The sequence below is a fragment of the Leptodactylus fuscus genome, chromosome 11 (genome assembly GCF_031893055.1).
Source record: "Leptodactylus fuscus isolate aLepFus1 chromosome 11, aLepFus1.hap2, whole genome shotgun sequence".
Taxonomy (NCBI): Eukaryota; Metazoa; Chordata; class Amphibia; order Anura; family Leptodactylidae; genus Leptodactylus; species Leptodactylus fuscus.
The window spans coordinates 67,452,453-67,469,966 of NC_134275.1; the positions used below are offsets into that span (position 1 = coordinate 67,452,453).

Consider the following 17,514-nt stretch of genomic DNA (forward strand, 5'->3'; position numbering starts at 1 on the left):
GGGTCAAAGGGACAAACTACGCAAAGCTTTGGACCTGTATGTTGTTACTGCTTATGGCGGTGTAACATTTAGGTAATGGTCATCTTCATATTTTCCCCTTTTGTATTGGTGTCTCCAGCTCTTTGGAGCAATGAGAGCTTCGTTGTTGCTCCATAGAGCTCATCCGCATATTGGGATAAACAGATATGTTGGCAATGGAGTCTCCAACTCAGGGACCTTAACCTATCTATCTGTGGGGCTAGGTGAAAGAACATAAGACATATGGTTGACATATTTCCTACTGTACAAACCCTACCGTAACCGAAGCTTCTTCCAATATCTCCCATATAAACTCCGTAGTATGCGGTGACTGATTTTTTTTTATTAAAATGTTCCAGGGATAGATCATTTTTAGAATCAGATAATTTCTCCTCTTTTCCCTACAGTACGTATAGATATAAATAAAGGAGATTTCTCTGTTGTCCAGGATAACTACAGTAATGGCTATTGCAGATATAATACAATTCCCATTATAGCTGCCATGTTTTATTGATTTATTGGGTTCTACAACTCCTTCTTTATGTCCGCTTCCATGTGTACGTACACTACCGTTGCATTGTGGACATTTTTTTGCTACAAATTTTCAATGTTTTTCTGGCAATTTCTACTAGATGGGAGGTAAGCCCTGCTGTGTCCGACAATGTAACATGTGGCCACTGAAAGGCTCAGCGTGTTGATTCACACAATAGGACATTACCAGTGTAATGGAAAATGAGGGCTTTTCACAACATAAAACTACATAAAAATAGCGCAATAAACGTAAGCACTTCCCCGCGGAGCCCCTTGTGTAGATATTTGTGTCTCTCTGTTATTACAATGCGTGAACTCGGAGACATCTGGAGTTGGGTAGACACATTGTTTTGTGATATTCTCACTTTTACATACAATCTCCGCTAAAGTCAAGGCAATAAAACAATATGAGTAAAAGCGTAATTGCAATGTGGATTTATGAGCGCAGGCTGCACCCTTACTAAAATTAGAAAGAAAACTTCTCCTCCCGCTCGTCATCATAAATGATGGTATTAATTATGTTCAATTTTGCTTAAAATGCTACTATCTGATCTCTCTTTCAGTGACTGTATGGTACAGAAAACGGAGGGTGATTAAATTTTTTTTTATTTTTTTAAAAAAGGAGTTTTTGGGGACCCAACATCAGATTGGTGGGGGGTCAACACCTAGGACCCCCATAATCAGCTAATTAAAGAGAATGTAGTGCTTATCCTCATTGCTAACGTAGCTCAGGGCCAGACACTTAAAGCCCCACTCCAGTAATTGTTTTTAACCCCCAACCCTTTCATATGGGGCATACTATAATGTTGTCCTTCATTTTCTTTAGCTTCCAAGTGGGTGACCTACCGAGTCACACTGCAACCGGATGGTACATGAATCAGTAGGTCAGTCTGTTGATCACATGACCAGCCGGGGGACCACTTTTGAAGTTAAAGAAAGTGAATAATCTCACCCATCAGTATACTCCAGTATGTCTTGTACTAAAGGACTGGGGGGTTAAAAATTGACTGGAACGAGGGGGCTACACGGTGGCTCAGTGGTTAGCAGTGCAGCCTTGCAGTGCTGGAGTCCGCTTAGTGTGGTTTGGGTAATCTGTGGGTCTCCTTGGCTTACGGGCCAGATGGAAGCTGCAATCTCAATACTGATGCCAGTGCTTATGTGTCCCCTAAGGCTCATGGGCTCTGGTGTGACTGCACCCTCTGCACCCCCTCAAGTTACACCCCTGTCTGTAAGACAAGATTAGGCTATGCTCACAACTGCATTGGCGGTTCTATCAAGAATTACAGGTGAAAAAAGGCATGTTTGCAAAATGAGGCCTGGAATGGACTTCTCTTTTCGGAGACCCCAATTAAAATTTCTAAGCCACATCCCTTCTTTACCAGCACTGCCCACCCATTTTCAGGTCCATAAGCTCTCTTTATTGACCCCCATACAGTCTATTTCCCCCTATATTAGACTACACAGTATATTCCTTTCAATACTGATCTCTACACATTATGTTTCTCCCTTCAACTGGCCCAATAGAGTATATTTCCCTGTTTCACAGCCCCCATATTAGGTCTTTACCATTTGGACTATTCCAAAAGGTAACGTTAATATTCATTCACCCATTCCCACTTTTGTTCAGTACCACCTCCGCTTCATCTTCTAGGGGCTGCCGTACACTACATCTGGATACTGAACAATATCAGGTTGTGATGTTTGGACGTAGTAGGTGGTACCCCCTGGAGTCCAAAGTGGATTGGGCATGAACAATAACCGGGATTGGTGAGTAAAATGTCAGATGCAATGAGTTGGAATAATCCAATACGTAATGAGTAGAGATGAGCGAACAGTGTTCTATCGAACACATGTTCGATCGGATATCAGGGTGTTCGCCATGTTCGAATCGAATCGAACACCGCGTGGTAAAGTGCGCCAAAATTCGATTCCCCTCCCACCTTCCCTGGCGCCTTTTTTGCACCAATAACAGCGCAGGGGAGGTGGGACAGGAACTACGACACCGGGGGCATTGAAAAAAATTGGAAAAAGTCATTGGCTGCCGAAATCAGGTGACCTCCATTTTAGACGAATAGTGGATTTCAAATCCGGGTCATATGAGAATGTGAACTTTGTGACTATGAGACAGGGATAGCTGTACAGGCAGGGATAGCTAGGGATAACCTTTATTTAGGGGGGAATGTTATTAAAAATAACTTTTTGGGGCTCTATCGGGTGTGTAATTGTGATTTTTGTGAGATAAACTTTTTCCCATAGGGATGCATTGGCCAGCGCTGATTGGCCGAATTCCGTACTCTGGCCAATCAGTGCTGGCCAATGCATTCTATTAGCTTGATGAAGCAGAGTGTGCACAAGGGTTCAAGCGCACCCTCGGCTCTGATGTAGCAGAGCTGAGGCTGCACAAGGGTTCAAGCGCACCCTCGGCTCTGATGTAGGAGAGCCGAGGGTGCACTTGAACCCTTGTGCACCCTCGGCTCTGCTACATCAGAGCCGAGGGTGCGCTTGAACCCTTGTGCACACTCTGCTTCATCAAGCTAATAGAATGCATTGGCCAGCGCTGATTGGCCAATGCATTCTATTAGCCCGATGAAGTAGAGCTGAATGTGTGTGCTAAGCACACACATTCAGCTCTACTTCATCGGGCTAATAGAATGCATTGGCCAGCGCTGATTGGCCAGAGTACGGAATTCGGCCAATCAGCGCTGGCTCTGCTGGAGGAGGCGGAGTCTAAGATTGCTCCACACCAGTCTCCATTCAGGTCCGACCTTAGACTCCGCCTCCTCCAGCAGAGCCAGTGCTGATTGGCCGAATTCCGTACTCTGGCCAATCAGCACTGGCTAATGCATTGTATTGGCGTGATGAAGCAGTGCTGAATGTGTGTGCTTAACACACACAATTCAGCTCTACTTCATCGGGCTAATAGAATGCATTGGCCAATCAGCGCTGGCCAATGCATTCTATTAGCGTGAACTGAGTTTGCACAGGGGTTCTAGTGCACCCTCAGCTCTGCTACATCAGATTGCTACATCTGATGTAGCAGTGCCGAGTGTGCATCAGATGTGTAGTTGAGCAAAACTGACTCAGCACTGCTAAGTCTCTGCATTCGCATAGGAATGCATTGGCCAGCCTTCGGCCAATCAGCGCTGGCTCTGCCGGAGGAGGCGGAGTCTAAGGTCGGACCTGAATGGAGACTGGTGTGGAGCGATCTTAGACTCCGCCTCCTCCAGCAGAGCCAGCGCTGATTGGTCGAGTTCCATACTCTGGCCAATCAGCACTGGCCAATGCATTTCTATGGGGAAAAGTTAGCTTGCGAAAATCGCAAACTGACAGGGATTTCCATGAAATAAAGTGACTTTTATGCCCCCAGACATGCTTCCCCAGCTGTCCCAGTGTCATTCCAGGGTGTTGGTATCATTTCCTGGGGTGTCATAGTGGACTTGGTGACCCTCCAGACACGAATTTGGGTTTCCCCCTTAACGAGTTTATGTTCCCCATAGACTATAATGGGGTTCGAAACCCATTCGAACACTCGAACAGTGAGCGGCTGTTCGAATCGAATTTCGAACCTCGAACATTTTAGTGTTCGCTCATCTCTAGTAATGAGTCCAACCTATTTATTTATTTTTTAAAGGCTATAATGCAACCCACCACTGAGGGGCCCTCTGTGACCTTCAGGGCCCCACACAATTTTGTGGGCTGCATTATGGTCAGCTAAACCCCTCATAAGATATACCTGGCACACCTCATTATAGTCAATGGGGTCCATTTGTGTCTTATCAAGATTTCTGTTTTTGTGATGGAACGCAAACATAAAAACCCATGACAGAACTGTGATCATCGCCTTGCACAGTAGGATGGGAGCAGGAGATTTAGCTCATAGTAAGAAAACATGTTGCAACAATAGACTTGGCACAGACCTGCTGCATTTCATACGACCTGAGATGCCAGCAGCGGTGCCCGTCTAACTAGGTATAAATAGACTGTCATCCCCAGAAATGGTCATTGTCTAGCACAGGTTAGATGAAGGACTAGGTAGTATTAGTTAATCCATGCTTGCATTTTAATCTACCAATACTTTTAGATTATTTTTAGGTTATGAGCCAGCCATTAAGATTACATAAAGCTGCTAGTCCTGGTCAGTTTCCAAGAGACCCAGAGCTGACCAGGTCGCAGTGTGTTCTTATCCTCAGCCGCGCTCATTATTATCATTGCCTCTCTCTGTTTCCTTCCTCCTTCCCAGAGTGGTGCCAAGTCTGTATTACCCTTCAGGCAAGCGGTGCCTGTGGAACAGCTTCTTCAAATGCTTACGCTATTACCATGATAATTGCAGAATTACCGATGCCAGCTCTACCCACTCCCTTCTTCACAGTGAAAACAAGCCTTTTACTCTTGACATACTGTGCCTCCACTTGCCCAAGTGGAAAAACAGAAAAAAAGGCTGGATTATGTATAGAGCGGGATTCATTGTTTCCCAGAATAAATTAGCCTGATGACTAAAGAAGAGCTGGCACTGATTTCTAATGCATGCAAATCGCTAACACAGGCAGAGGATCCAGTCTGCTAATACAGACGGCAGGACGCTGCAAACCTGTGGTTCTCAGGCTCACATACTCATTTACATTTTTCTTTGGCGATTCATCTTCTAAACTCGGTTTTGGAGAATAAAAGAACATAGTTGTGGACGTGTTACTGTTGGTTTAAGAACCTCTGATCTCTTTATGAGCTCTGTCTTGGGTCTTGTATTATACATACTAGGCAGATTTATTGAAAGCAGGTTTTTTTTGCCATTGTGTAGGGGGTGGTGAACATTTTGGTAATATACTTAATTAACCTATCTAACTTCACTTTAGTAGAAAACAGGTTCTAAAATTTTCTCAAACTGAGCTGTTAATAGGGAAATCCATACTCATTTGTATTAGGAATATGTAGAGCTGTAGGGTCACTTCAAATGGATCTATCTCTGGTTTTATACTGCCTTAAACAATGGCGTAACGTGTCCGCCTGTTCGGGTTTCTGCACCACCCTCCACTCATATGCTGCGGTGCAGGAGGTGTGTTCCATTTGATTCCTTGCTTAGGGTTCTTGTTCTCTGTCGGAACACTGCTCTATTACCACTTCTCTGTAATTGAATTTCCACCACACCCATCTCCTGCACCTTTGCTTCCTTTGCTCCTGAAACAGCTAATCGTAGGCTGAGTTCACACAGGGTTTTTTCGTCAGGATTGTGACGCAGAAAATCCTGACCAAAAAAAGTCTTCCATTGCAATCAGTGGGTGCCGGTTATTTCTTTTTTCCGCGAGCAGTCTGTCCCCGCTTACGGAAAAAAGAAGCAACATGCCATTTCCTCAGGCAGATTCTGCAGCCGGTTAAGCCGCGGATGTCTGCCTGAAGACACTCCCTCCTGACTAGGCCCATTCACTTGAGCCTATTCCAGAGTGGCACCGGCATCCAGTCACAGCTACCATTTTTTTGGTCTGGAATCTGAGGTGGCCTCGGTGTCAAATTCCGGTCCAAAAAATCCTGTCTGCACTCAGCCTTAGCCTTGTCCGCGTGATTGACAGCCTGTCTCCCAATCAAGTCTGGGGCGGGTTCTGGACTTGTTATATTCAGGTCATCAACCAACATGGGTTTGCTGGCTATTGTGACTTTGTTCCTTCCTAAGCTGTTCTCTTCTTATTGTATTGTATTATTGACTTCTGATCTTTGGCTTCCCCTGTGACTACTCTTTTGGATTACGATTTGGTACTGCTTTGTCTCTCTGGCTTTGACCCTTGATTTGCTGACTCCTTTTCTTTGTTGTTTGTCTTGTTCTGTGCTGTTTCTGTTCAAAGAAGGGACGGTTGTTAAGTTGTCCTTGTATTAGGACCGTTGTGGCCAGTAGGTAGGGGCAGGGACTGGGTGAAGTTTAGAACTCACTGTCACTGTCTTCCACTTCCTCCCTGATTTCCGCAGCAGCAGCACTGGGAAATTGATCAATTGGCAATTCCCTAACAAATGGTTTTGGTATCAACGGAAAGCTGAGAGTATCAGAAGATTGCAGTATTGCTGATAAAATACCCGAAGATGTCTTTAGTCAAAAACACAGTCCGTCCCCATCTCTATTTGGCAAGTGCTACAACTCTGCATACTGCATTAAGTACAGGTGTATGGGACAGGCTGTCCCTGGCAATGCTTGGAACCTGTTTTCTATTAAAAGGGAGTTAGATAGGTTAATTAAGTATATTACAAACATTTCACCAAACACCTCCCTATACACAAGTAAAAAAATAAAATAAAATAAGAATTACACTTTAAATACATGAAAAGTATGATTATGTATCTGTATACTACATTTCTGTAACTCCATGTATAAAAAATATAACTTAGACTTTATTAAGAGCAGCAGTCACCTCTCCTGATAGGTATATAAGGCTGGGGCTACACTGTGACTTTGGCGTTGACCTCCATTGCTTGACCAAAGACCGTAGTGCAATTCCTTCACAATATAAGTGAATGTAGTCACATTATGACCCCAAGGGTGCTGCGACTATGATTTCCAGTTACAGAAAAACTGAACAGCACTCGATCTATTAGTGACTAGAAGTTGCAGTTGCAGCAGCCCTGACCTAGGGCTACACAGAGACTTTGGCCATGGCTCCCATCATGTGATTGCCAGGTTGCCCTGTGAGTCCTTCACAATATAAGAGAGAGGAGTCTGCAACTCCAAGGGTATTGCAACTGCAGCTTCTAATAGCAAAAAGTTTGAGAAGTGCTGGACTCTTTTGCAACTAGAATATGCAATGGCAGTGCCCCCGGGGTTGCAATGTGATTCCACATGAATGCACATCCACCATCATAAAATATCTGTGCAATTTACTAACATGATCCAAACTGCAGTGAACCTGAGAATATATAACAGGCAAAACATTTTTCACAAGCTTTATCGTACTATTTGCATAAGGGCCTTTGAGGTTGAGCTGTCACTTCCTGGAGAAGAATTCTTCTCTGTAGTACATACCTGTTCATTTCAATAGTCTTCATTCACACTGAATTTGCAAATATTAACACCCATAAACCTATAAGGAATCAATACCACTGTAACCTTTGTCAGACTTGGGGCTCAAGTGCCATTATAGGATAATGATATGACCCAGGTAATGCTATGTCATTGTACTGTCTGCCTTATACAACTTAAAGAGGGCCTATCAGCTCCCCAAGCATATTCACCCGTCACCATAGTGTTACAGAGCACATAACAGTGATCAATAACCTACCTTAGTTACTTATGTTACTTTTGTAGATTTGGAAAAAACTATTTACTATGTACTAATCTTATTTATACTTTATATTAGGAACTTGGTGCACTGGGGGCGGACCTTCCGCTCCCTGGAACTTTGCTCTAGCCCTCAGACCCCTCCCATCTCCTGCCTACACCAATGCAGTGAGAGTTCATCTTCCCACTGCTATGCATTCTACATGAACAGCTCCCATGGTAAAAGTTCCGCCCCCAGTGCACCAATTGCCTAAATTTGCATAAGATTTCAAAGTTGTTTTCCAAATCTATCTAAGAAGGTATCTTGTTTATCACTGTAATGTGCCCTGTAATGTGGTGTGGCAGTGGAATATGCTTGGGATCGGGGGTCGACTCCCATTAAACAGGACCTGTCACCCATCCTGCATATCTAGTGAAGTAAATATGTCCCTACGAAACAGCAATGTTAGAAAACATTTTCTATCAGCTATATATTAGGCTGCTCCTCTGTTATTCCTGTATGTATGGAATGATAAAGTCGGCATGTCCATTCCCTGTCATGGGTGCGCCTCTAAAGAGTCTGACTCATCGGAAAGTATAAAAATGGGCAGGAACACACCCTACTGACAAAGAGAATGGGAACACATAGGGGGAAATATACCATGCCTTGTGTTCTGGAATGAAAGAGTTGCAGGTTTTGGTGTAAAATCACAACCTGTGCAAAAAAAAATGCCACTTTTTAAAAATGCCTCCTTAATGTACAGAATACACAGAGCGTAAACTCCATGTGAAGGGGCCCTTAGCCCTCTTTCTCACTTTCCTGAAAGGGTATCAGGACCCATGGGATGTGAGAGATCACCAGCCCTGTCAGATTTATGATCCCTTATACCAGGGGTGCCCAATACGTCGATCGCGATCTACCAGTCGATTGCAAAGGACGTATAGGTCGATCACGGGATGCAGCCAGGGATACCCGGTGTCTGCTTGTTCACAGTGCAGGCTGAGAGTCGACTCTCAGCCTGCTCTGTGAACAGGCACTCCAGACACTTGCAGGCCGGGCAGCAGCAGCTCCGGGGGATGACGCGCTCCCTGCTCTTAGGGATGGAGGGGGCCCCGGTGTCTGCTTGTTCACAGCGCAGGCTGAGAGTCATCTCCGGACACTGGCAGGCGGGGCTGCCGCAACCCCAGCCTGCCAGTGTCCAGAGATAACTCTCAGCCTGCGCTGTGAGCAAGCAGACACCGGGGATCCCTGGACAGCCACAGGACGCCGCTGTCTCCTGCTCTCACGCTCCCCCGCCCACATGCATGACCCACCCACAGACACGCCCACCCCCGCCCCGCCCACAGGCCTGCCCTGGTCCCGCCCACAAGAAGTGGGTAGTAGATCTTTTGCCTTGGTCAGTTTATAAAGTAGCTCACATGCTGAAAAAGTGTGAGCACCCCTGCCTTATACATACAATCTACATTGGCTAGGCATACGTAGATACCTCCTCCTATAAATGAGATGCATCCTCCGGCAATGCAGAGAATATCGAGACTGACGTGTTAAATTCCAGCCTTGATAAATTCCCATTGTAGTTGTCAATTTATCCATTTATTTTTAGGATGAATAACAGAGGAAAGTACAGAAAAAAGTTCTAAGAAAGGAGGTTTCAGCATTTTTGGGGAATATATTATGTACTAAAATAAACTATGGAAAGTAGCTGACAGGTCTGTATCCAACAGCAGATCCTACAACCGAATTGAATCATTGCGTTTGCCATATAGACAGTGAAATCATTTGGTGCCCCCATTTTCAATAGACAAGTCAGCCATGCTTATGAAAGTGCATCTGTATATAATGATATAGTAAGTGCTGTCAAATCTCTATAAATAACAAGTCTTACCTCTAACATCAACTGGGTAAACTCTTCATTACTAAGAAAAGAAGGTTTCCAGTCCTGCCGGATTTCACATGCTTCTGTCTGTGCTGTAATTTCTAAGGGAGAGACATATACATTGTTCACGTGAATTCATCCCATAGGACATATTTAATAAGTGTGATACTGTATAGCATATAGTACCACAGCTATGGATACACAGTATATGTTACAGCAGTTAGGAAACACCATGTAGTAACCCAACAGTATGGATACACCATATAATAACGCAACAGTATGGAAACACCATGTAATAACCCAACAGTATGGAAACACCATGTAGTAACCCAACAGTATGGAAACACCATGTAGTAACCCAACAGTATGGAAACACCATGTAGTAAACCAACAGTATGGAAACACCATGTAATAACCCAACAGTATGGAAAAAACATGTAATAACGCAACAGTATGGAAACACCATGTAATAACCCAACAGTATGGAAACACCATGTAGTAACCCAATAGTATGGAAAAAACATGTAATAACCCAACAGTATGGAAACACCATGTAATAACCCAACAGTATGGAAAAAACATGTAATAACGCAACAGTATGGAAACACCATGTAATAACCCAACAGTATGGAAACACCATGTAATAACCCAACAGTATGGAAAGACCATATAATAACCCAACAGTATGGAAACACCATGTAATAACCCAATAGTATGGAAACACAATGTAATAACCCAATACTATGGAAACACCATGCAATAACCTAACAGTATGGAAACACCATGTAATAACCTAACAGTATGGAAAGACCATATAATAACCCAACAGTATGGAAACACCATGTAGTAACCCAACAGTATGGAAACACAATGTAATAACCCAATACTATGGAAACACCATGCAATAACCTAACAGTATGGAAACACCATGTAATAATAACCCATATGGATACCATATATACCAAAACAATCTGAATAAATGATATATGCCTGAGCAGTTTGGATACTTCATATGTACCAAATCAATTTGGATAAATGATATATACCACAGCAGTTTGGATACATCGTATATGCCACAGCTGCACAGGTACACTATATAATACCAAATCAGTTTGAATACACCATGCATACCATAACAGGATAGATACATGATATATACCACAGCTATATGGATTTATCACACTATAATACTATCATAGAATAGGATACCTTTCTGTTTCTGCAAGAAATCAATAGTTCTTTGGAGAATGGTGGACTTGTCCATCTTGAGGGGGTGTCCATGGCCATGCAGCATTGTACACAGCTCCTTAATGAGGACATTAAATTGGTCTCTTCTCTTCTTCTCAGATTTATTCCGTGAAGCCCTGAATTCAGATGCCAGAAAGAAACATCAGTTTAGGAAGGGAAAACAGCAAAACCTGCCAGTGCATGAAGTAGGACGATAAAGCCAGTACATGGCTGTAAACATCTGACTGCCGAAATGTGGGAAACTTCCTCCTCATCCCAGGCATTTCTGATACAGATTTGCATAGGACACATCTATTTAAATTGGGTTTCCAGGAATGAAAAATGAGACTGCTGAATGAGATATTTTTCAATGTTGCAAGAATGGTCTGTAGATTGGTCTTTTTTGAGAGACAATAAATGTTACAAAAAATAGTAAATCTGTATACACTGCATACAGATGGTTTTATTATTATCACATGGCTCTGCAGAATCTGCAGCTCCCCGTTTAGTGTATTGCATAGACTGCTGATATTAAGCTTGCCTTAAATCCTACCTATTTGACTACCATGTACATGTACTTACTCTACTTTATAATACATTGCTCTATAGTGCCACACACATCTGTTTTAAGCCCTACCCACACAGCGAACAGCATGAGAAAAAGTACAGTAAATACAATCTTGGGTGTACTCATGTGTCCATTCCTACTTTTCCTCTTGGGTGGATATGTCCAGACGTCATGAGATAAGCAGCTTTTAAAAATACATGATTTTGTGATACTATGCCACAGGATGTCTACATTATATGTGTCTAAGTACAGACACCACCCAGTGGTTGTGATGTGAATTGCAGCCCGTCAAGGATTTTGCTAGCATGTTGCAATATTTTATTGAATTTATTTCATGACAACTTTGAATTACTAGAAAGAGTCTCTCATGACCAAAGCTTCTTTTAGGCTGGGGCTGCAAGGGTCGGAAATGCCGCAATTTGCCCGCAGCGGAAATGCCAAGGGAAGAATTGTGGCGTTTTACAGTAACTGCAAAGTGGATGGGATTCTTCTGAATCCCATACTAACTTTGTTGTAAGAGCCGTGGCACGGACATGACGCGATTTCCAAAACCGGCGTGGTTTTGGAAATCGCAACATGTCAATTATATCTACGGGAATGCTGATGGTTTCCCTATAGATATAATTGTAATGGAAAGTCCGTAGAGGAAAACTTCCCAAACTTTCTGTTCAAAGTGCTGCGATGCGTTCCCACCACGGTTTTTCCAGCTTATTCTGTTGTACGAGTGGTTACTCACATTACTGCACATATCTTACTTGTATGAACATTCCCACCAAGGCTGGGGAGTCGGAGTCAGAGTTGGGATCAGTTTTGAGTGGAATTGGAAAAACGTTACCGACTTTGACTCCGGTTTATAGTTTGTTGCATATTTACTTTGAAAGGGATGCAACCACTGACTTTTTGTGAGTAAGGGGATCTCTCCTCCTTAAGTCTGACCATTTGTGAAGTAGTCGGAGTCGGGCGGTGTGCTTTGACCTACTGACCCCAATGCCCTGCTTGCTGTGAGAAATTCAGCTTTCCATGTGCAAATAAGCTGTTTGGTGCACTTGTAACAGGTTCACACCACAGTCCTATCACACATATCTATCACATTGAATTAAAGCAGTCTATCCCTATACCATGACTTGGTAGTGTCACTCAGTTTTGGATTCAGGAAGCAATATACCGAGATATCGTGTGCACATCACCCACTTCATGACCCCTCACGTCACCCAAAAAATGTGATCTGCAATAGGGATTTCAATCTGATTCATGTGGATTTCAGTAAGTACATATGATTGCAAGCAGCGGGTCTGCTTTGTGGGAGCTGCATGTAATGACTTTGTAAAGGTCTAGAGAGCTCCGGCATTAGTCACCGGTATATCCACAACTCATGTATAATAGAAATCACAATGACTGGATGAAAAACATACTAGCCAAAGCCAAGAGCCACTGGCTGACATACATAGGTACTCGTAAAGCGTGCTCCGACCAAACCAAGGAATTGTCAGCCTACTGGTCTACACCGGAGACATGACGGTATATAGTTTACAAAAGGGATCTCCTGCGGAGGTAGAGCAACCACATCCTACTTGGTGTTCCACACGTCTGTGCCACATCAGGACAATATAAAAATGTAATTGAGGATGATATCATTGATAATTACTGTGAGTCTATGAAGGCTCAGGCCTCGATGACTACATAATAACACCAGGCTCATCATTCTGGTATTCCAAACCATTTCAGAATGGTGACTGAAATCTCATGTCTTGTGATGCTGGAATATTCTTTACGAAATCGCTAGGACTTGTTCAGACTTGTATGCTGTAATAAAACATAACTCTAGAATATCGGTTCTCAAAGTTATTTCAAGGAGAATTCAGTATTAAAGGTCAGACTGTGCCGTATTGACAGGATCAGAGACCTTGGTGATAGTGTGACACTATTGTGTACTCCCCAACCCCTGAGAATCACGAAAACCATGAATCACAGATTCAAGTGAAGGCGCCAATGGAGAATGGATGGTGGACAGGAAAAGCCATGGGAACTGCTTGTACCTATCACTGGATTAAATTATCCTCTCAACTACCCTGGCCTGCCTGGGCCATCTGGAGCCTGGTCACTGTGTATGCGTACCCCTTGTAAGTAATGTACCGTCACTCGGTTAATTTGTATGGTGCCAGAAAAAGGCTTCTCATGGCCATAATCAACAATAAAAGGAATTTCCGGCACTCTAAGTTTAATGCTTCCAGTACAAGATTTATTAAATTTGACAGTGTTAGAGACGTTTCGGTCATGAGAGACCTTCTTCAGTGTGGTGGTAAGAGAAGTTGGAAGCTCAAAAGCAGAAAGTATGGAGTCCAGATGAAGTAGTAGCATACTATATACTCCATACTTCTGCTTTTGAGCTTCCAACTTCTCTTACCGACACACTGAAGAAGCTCTCTCATGACCGAAACGTCTGTAACCCTGTCAGATTTAATAAATCTTGTACACTGGAAGCATTAAACTGGAAATTCCTTTTATTGTGTATGCGTACCCTCATATAACCACTAGTCCTAGTACCTCCTAACATGATGGACTAGATGGAGGACAATCCATAAAAACAACCATCCCACTCTCAGTCCAATGATGTGTCCTCTCTCAGAGTCTGTCAACTGGGCAAATTGTCTTCAAGTGCATTGTAGAGGCAACAAGAGGTACACTACCCAAAAGTTGCCTGAGAGTCCTTTTAATTAGGACAACGAGATAAGCACTTTTAAAATCAGACCACCCCTGTAATCATTTCCATATCTGCATGAGTCACATCAGCTTGTCAAGTTTTTAGGCAATCCAACATTTCTATCTGTATGCCTTATTTTGTTGGTTTTTCTCATTGAGTGTCCATTTATATATTACAGCTCTATACTACTCTCTGTATTGCCTCGCTCACCTCTTCGCTCTGTCTTTCTCATCTTCATCCATCAGATCGTTTAGACAACACAGGATTCTAGAGGAGAAAATAAGACAGCGGTAAATGCAATTATTGAGAATTGAGTTTAAGAGCTAAAACAAAAATCTATAAAAGTGCAGCTAATGTGTAAATAAACATTGACGTTACTGACACAGATGTGTCTATTCCCTGCAGACTCTCGGTAATCGCTGCTTGGTAATGGGTATCATCGAAACATCTGCTCCTGCAGCACAACTGTGACATGGCCCGTGGTCTCTACTCCATTAAAGTGACAGACGCCCGGGTACAGATACTTTATACTGCATGGGGACTGCGCTGTCATTTTACAGCCTGGATTTGTGCTGACGTTCTACACTTGTGGATGGATGATCGTTTCCAAAATGCACATTTTTAAAATTTTGCAAAACTTTGGAACAAGAAAAATAATAAATTTCTAAATATAATGAATCATTATTTTTTCTATTTTGCTCACTTGTCAATCGCTGCCCATATGGGGCTCACAATCTAAATTTCCTTTCCTCTTATCCAAGAAGGCAGAAGACCCCGGTGTAAGAATAGTATGTGGGCCTCTACTGTACTTGCATCATAGCACCGCCTTGCAACATTACCAGGCACCGGTATGAGGTATGAGGATGCTTGAACCACACCAGGATTCTGTCATGGTGCCAGGAACGTATTCTTTCATGATTTTGTGACAAGAGGGTTGGTCTGATGTTTAATAATTACTTGTATTCTGGGGTCTGAAATAGATTTGTGTGTAGGGGTCTGAAAAATATTTTTGTGGGGAAATCTGTCAAAAGAAAAGTACTGATAGGGAGTGTAATCTGGGATCTGAATAGAACCTTGGAATCTCTACTTTCATATGACACCAAAAGCAAGGTTATAAGTTTTATAATGTCCAAGATATAATTGTTTGGAGTGACTATCCTCCACCCTCAATTTCTCTACATGTTAGGCCCAGTTCACATCTGCATTCAGGTTTCCGTTTGGGGAGTCCACTTGGGGACCCTCCGAATGGAAACCTATACACATTAAAAAGCGGTTACCTTCAGGAAACCCGCGGACCCCATAGATTATAACGGGGTCCATGTGGTTTAAGGACAAAACATGAGAAGAGTAAAGTGATGCTTGCCAGAATTTTCTCTACGCATGTTTTGTGCGGAAACCACACGGATCCCATTATAGTCTATGAGATCTGCAGGTTTCCCAGGTAACTGCTTTTTAATTTGTATAGGTTTCTGTTCAGGGGGTCCCCAAGTGGACTCAGAAACCCAAATGCAGATGTAAGAGACAGAAAAAGCTCTCAATACCGATGTCACAGAAAGAAGCCAACATTTGGTAATAAAGTATATAACAATTGTATGAATGTATTAAGTTGCCCGAAAGTTTAGTTACACTTTAATAATTAGAATTCACTGTATTCATCAGAACTTCATCTGCACATCAAAATGCTACAGTAATCCTTAAAAGCCTAAAACCTAATACACATTATAGTACTTACACATCAGTGTTCTTGGTGAGACTGGACTCAATGTATTCTGCTTCTTCCTGTATCCTGGAAAACAAGAGATAATGTATTCATTCATTAACGACATTAAATTATAGTATAATACATATGTAATAGTCAAGAACATTCTACACCTGATATATGATCACACCCAATTGTGACATGGTTCACACCCAAAAATGAGCACCACTTTAGACCCCAATGGGCTTTTCGTCGTCAAGCTTTCTGAAAAAGAGTCAGGGTCTAGGGCAGTGATTCCCAAAGTGGTCCAGGTGGACCTACAGGGGTCTCAGCCGCGATGCAAATTTCCATCGTTAGATCTAATCTTCACATTTTTTGACGAGTTTTGTGAATATGGTAGAAATGTAGCAGCAGGGGGTCCACCGAAACCAGTAAAATTTTGAGTGGTCTATGAGAAAAAAAGTTTGGGAACTTCTGGTCTAGTGTGTCCATGAGCCACAACACTTCCTGACAGATCCCCTGCCTTATAATGGGTCAGTTTGGCTTCTGTAAAAGTTGCAGTATTTTTGATGGCAAAAATAGCGAAACTCTTAATGAAGCTAAAAATACCAGTGTGGACGGAACCGTAGGAACAAAACCAAATAATGAAGTTTTATTTTTACATTTTTATATATTATTTTAGGAAATTATAAGATATTATTGGTGGAAAAAGCTCCTCTAAATTGTACAAAAGCAAAGCCCAACCTAATGTTATCTAGAATCCATAACAAACCTATCAAAGTGCTAAGCACTAGAGATGAGCGAACAGCGAAATATTTGATATTCGATATTAGTTTCGAATAGCCCCTCAATATTTGACTATTTGAAAGAATATCGAACTCCATTATAGTCTATGGGGAAAAAAGCTTTGTTTCAGGGGATCCCACTCTTCGACTCAGGAGAGTCACCAAGTCCACTATGACACCTCAGCAAATGAGGACAACACCTCTGCAATGCAACTGGGACAGCAGGGGAAGCATGTCTGGGGGCATCTAACAAGCCCAAGTCCCTGTATTACGCCACTAATAATGCAGGAGCTGACTTTTTCCATAGGAATGCATTGACCAGCCGGAGGTTCATCTGTGAGGTCGTGGAGTCTAAGATCGGTCCACAGCAGTCTCCATTGTGGTCCGATCTCAGGTATAGCAGAGTTGACACAGCTCTGCTACATCTCAGGTGTAGTAGAGCTGTGCGCTTAACTCTGCTACACCTGAGATGCAGCAGAGCTGGCTGTGCGCTGAGCTCTGCCACACCTGAGATGTAGCAGAGCTGTGTCAACTCTGCTATACCTGAGATATAGCGGTGTAGCAGTCTAATATAAACCAAATCTGAAATCCACTCTTCGTATAAAGTGGAGGTCACCTGATTTAGCCAGCCAATTACTTTTTCCGATTTTTTTCGATGCCTACATTGTCGTGGTTCCTGTCCCACCTACCCTGTACAGTTATTGGTGCAAAAAAAGCACCAGGAAAGGTGGGAGGGGATACAAATTCTTAGTGTGTTTGCCATGGTATTCGATTGGAATCGAATATCTCGAGCAGCCTGATATTCGATCGAATACCAACTCGATCGAACGCAGTTCGTTCATCTCTACTAAGCACCCAAAAAACAGATTTCAAAAAC

At 42.8% G+C, this 17,514-nt stretch overlaps 1 protein-coding gene across 2 annotated transcripts in view; it reads right to left on the bottom strand.

Annotated features, from left to right (window-relative positions):
• PASD1 (PAS domain containing repressor 1) overlaps positions 1-17,514 on the bottom strand; it is a 108,849-nt gene that overhangs the window by 30,220 nt on the left and 61,115 nt on the right. For both annotated transcript variants that reach the window (XM_075259054.1, XM_075259053.1), the window contains exons 2-5: positions 15,886-15,939; positions 14,364-14,420; positions 10,867-11,021; positions 9,667-9,758 (exon numbers count right to left, since the gene is read on the bottom strand). In XM_075259054.1, coding sequence (XP_075115155.1) covers positions 9,667-9,758; positions 10,867-11,021; positions 14,364-14,395 — 279 coding nt within the window. In that variant the 5' untranslated portion in view covers positions 14,396-14,420; positions 15,886-15,939. The remainder of the gene's footprint in view (positions 1-9,666; positions 9,759-10,866; positions 11,022-14,363; positions 14,421-15,885; positions 15,940-17,514) is intronic.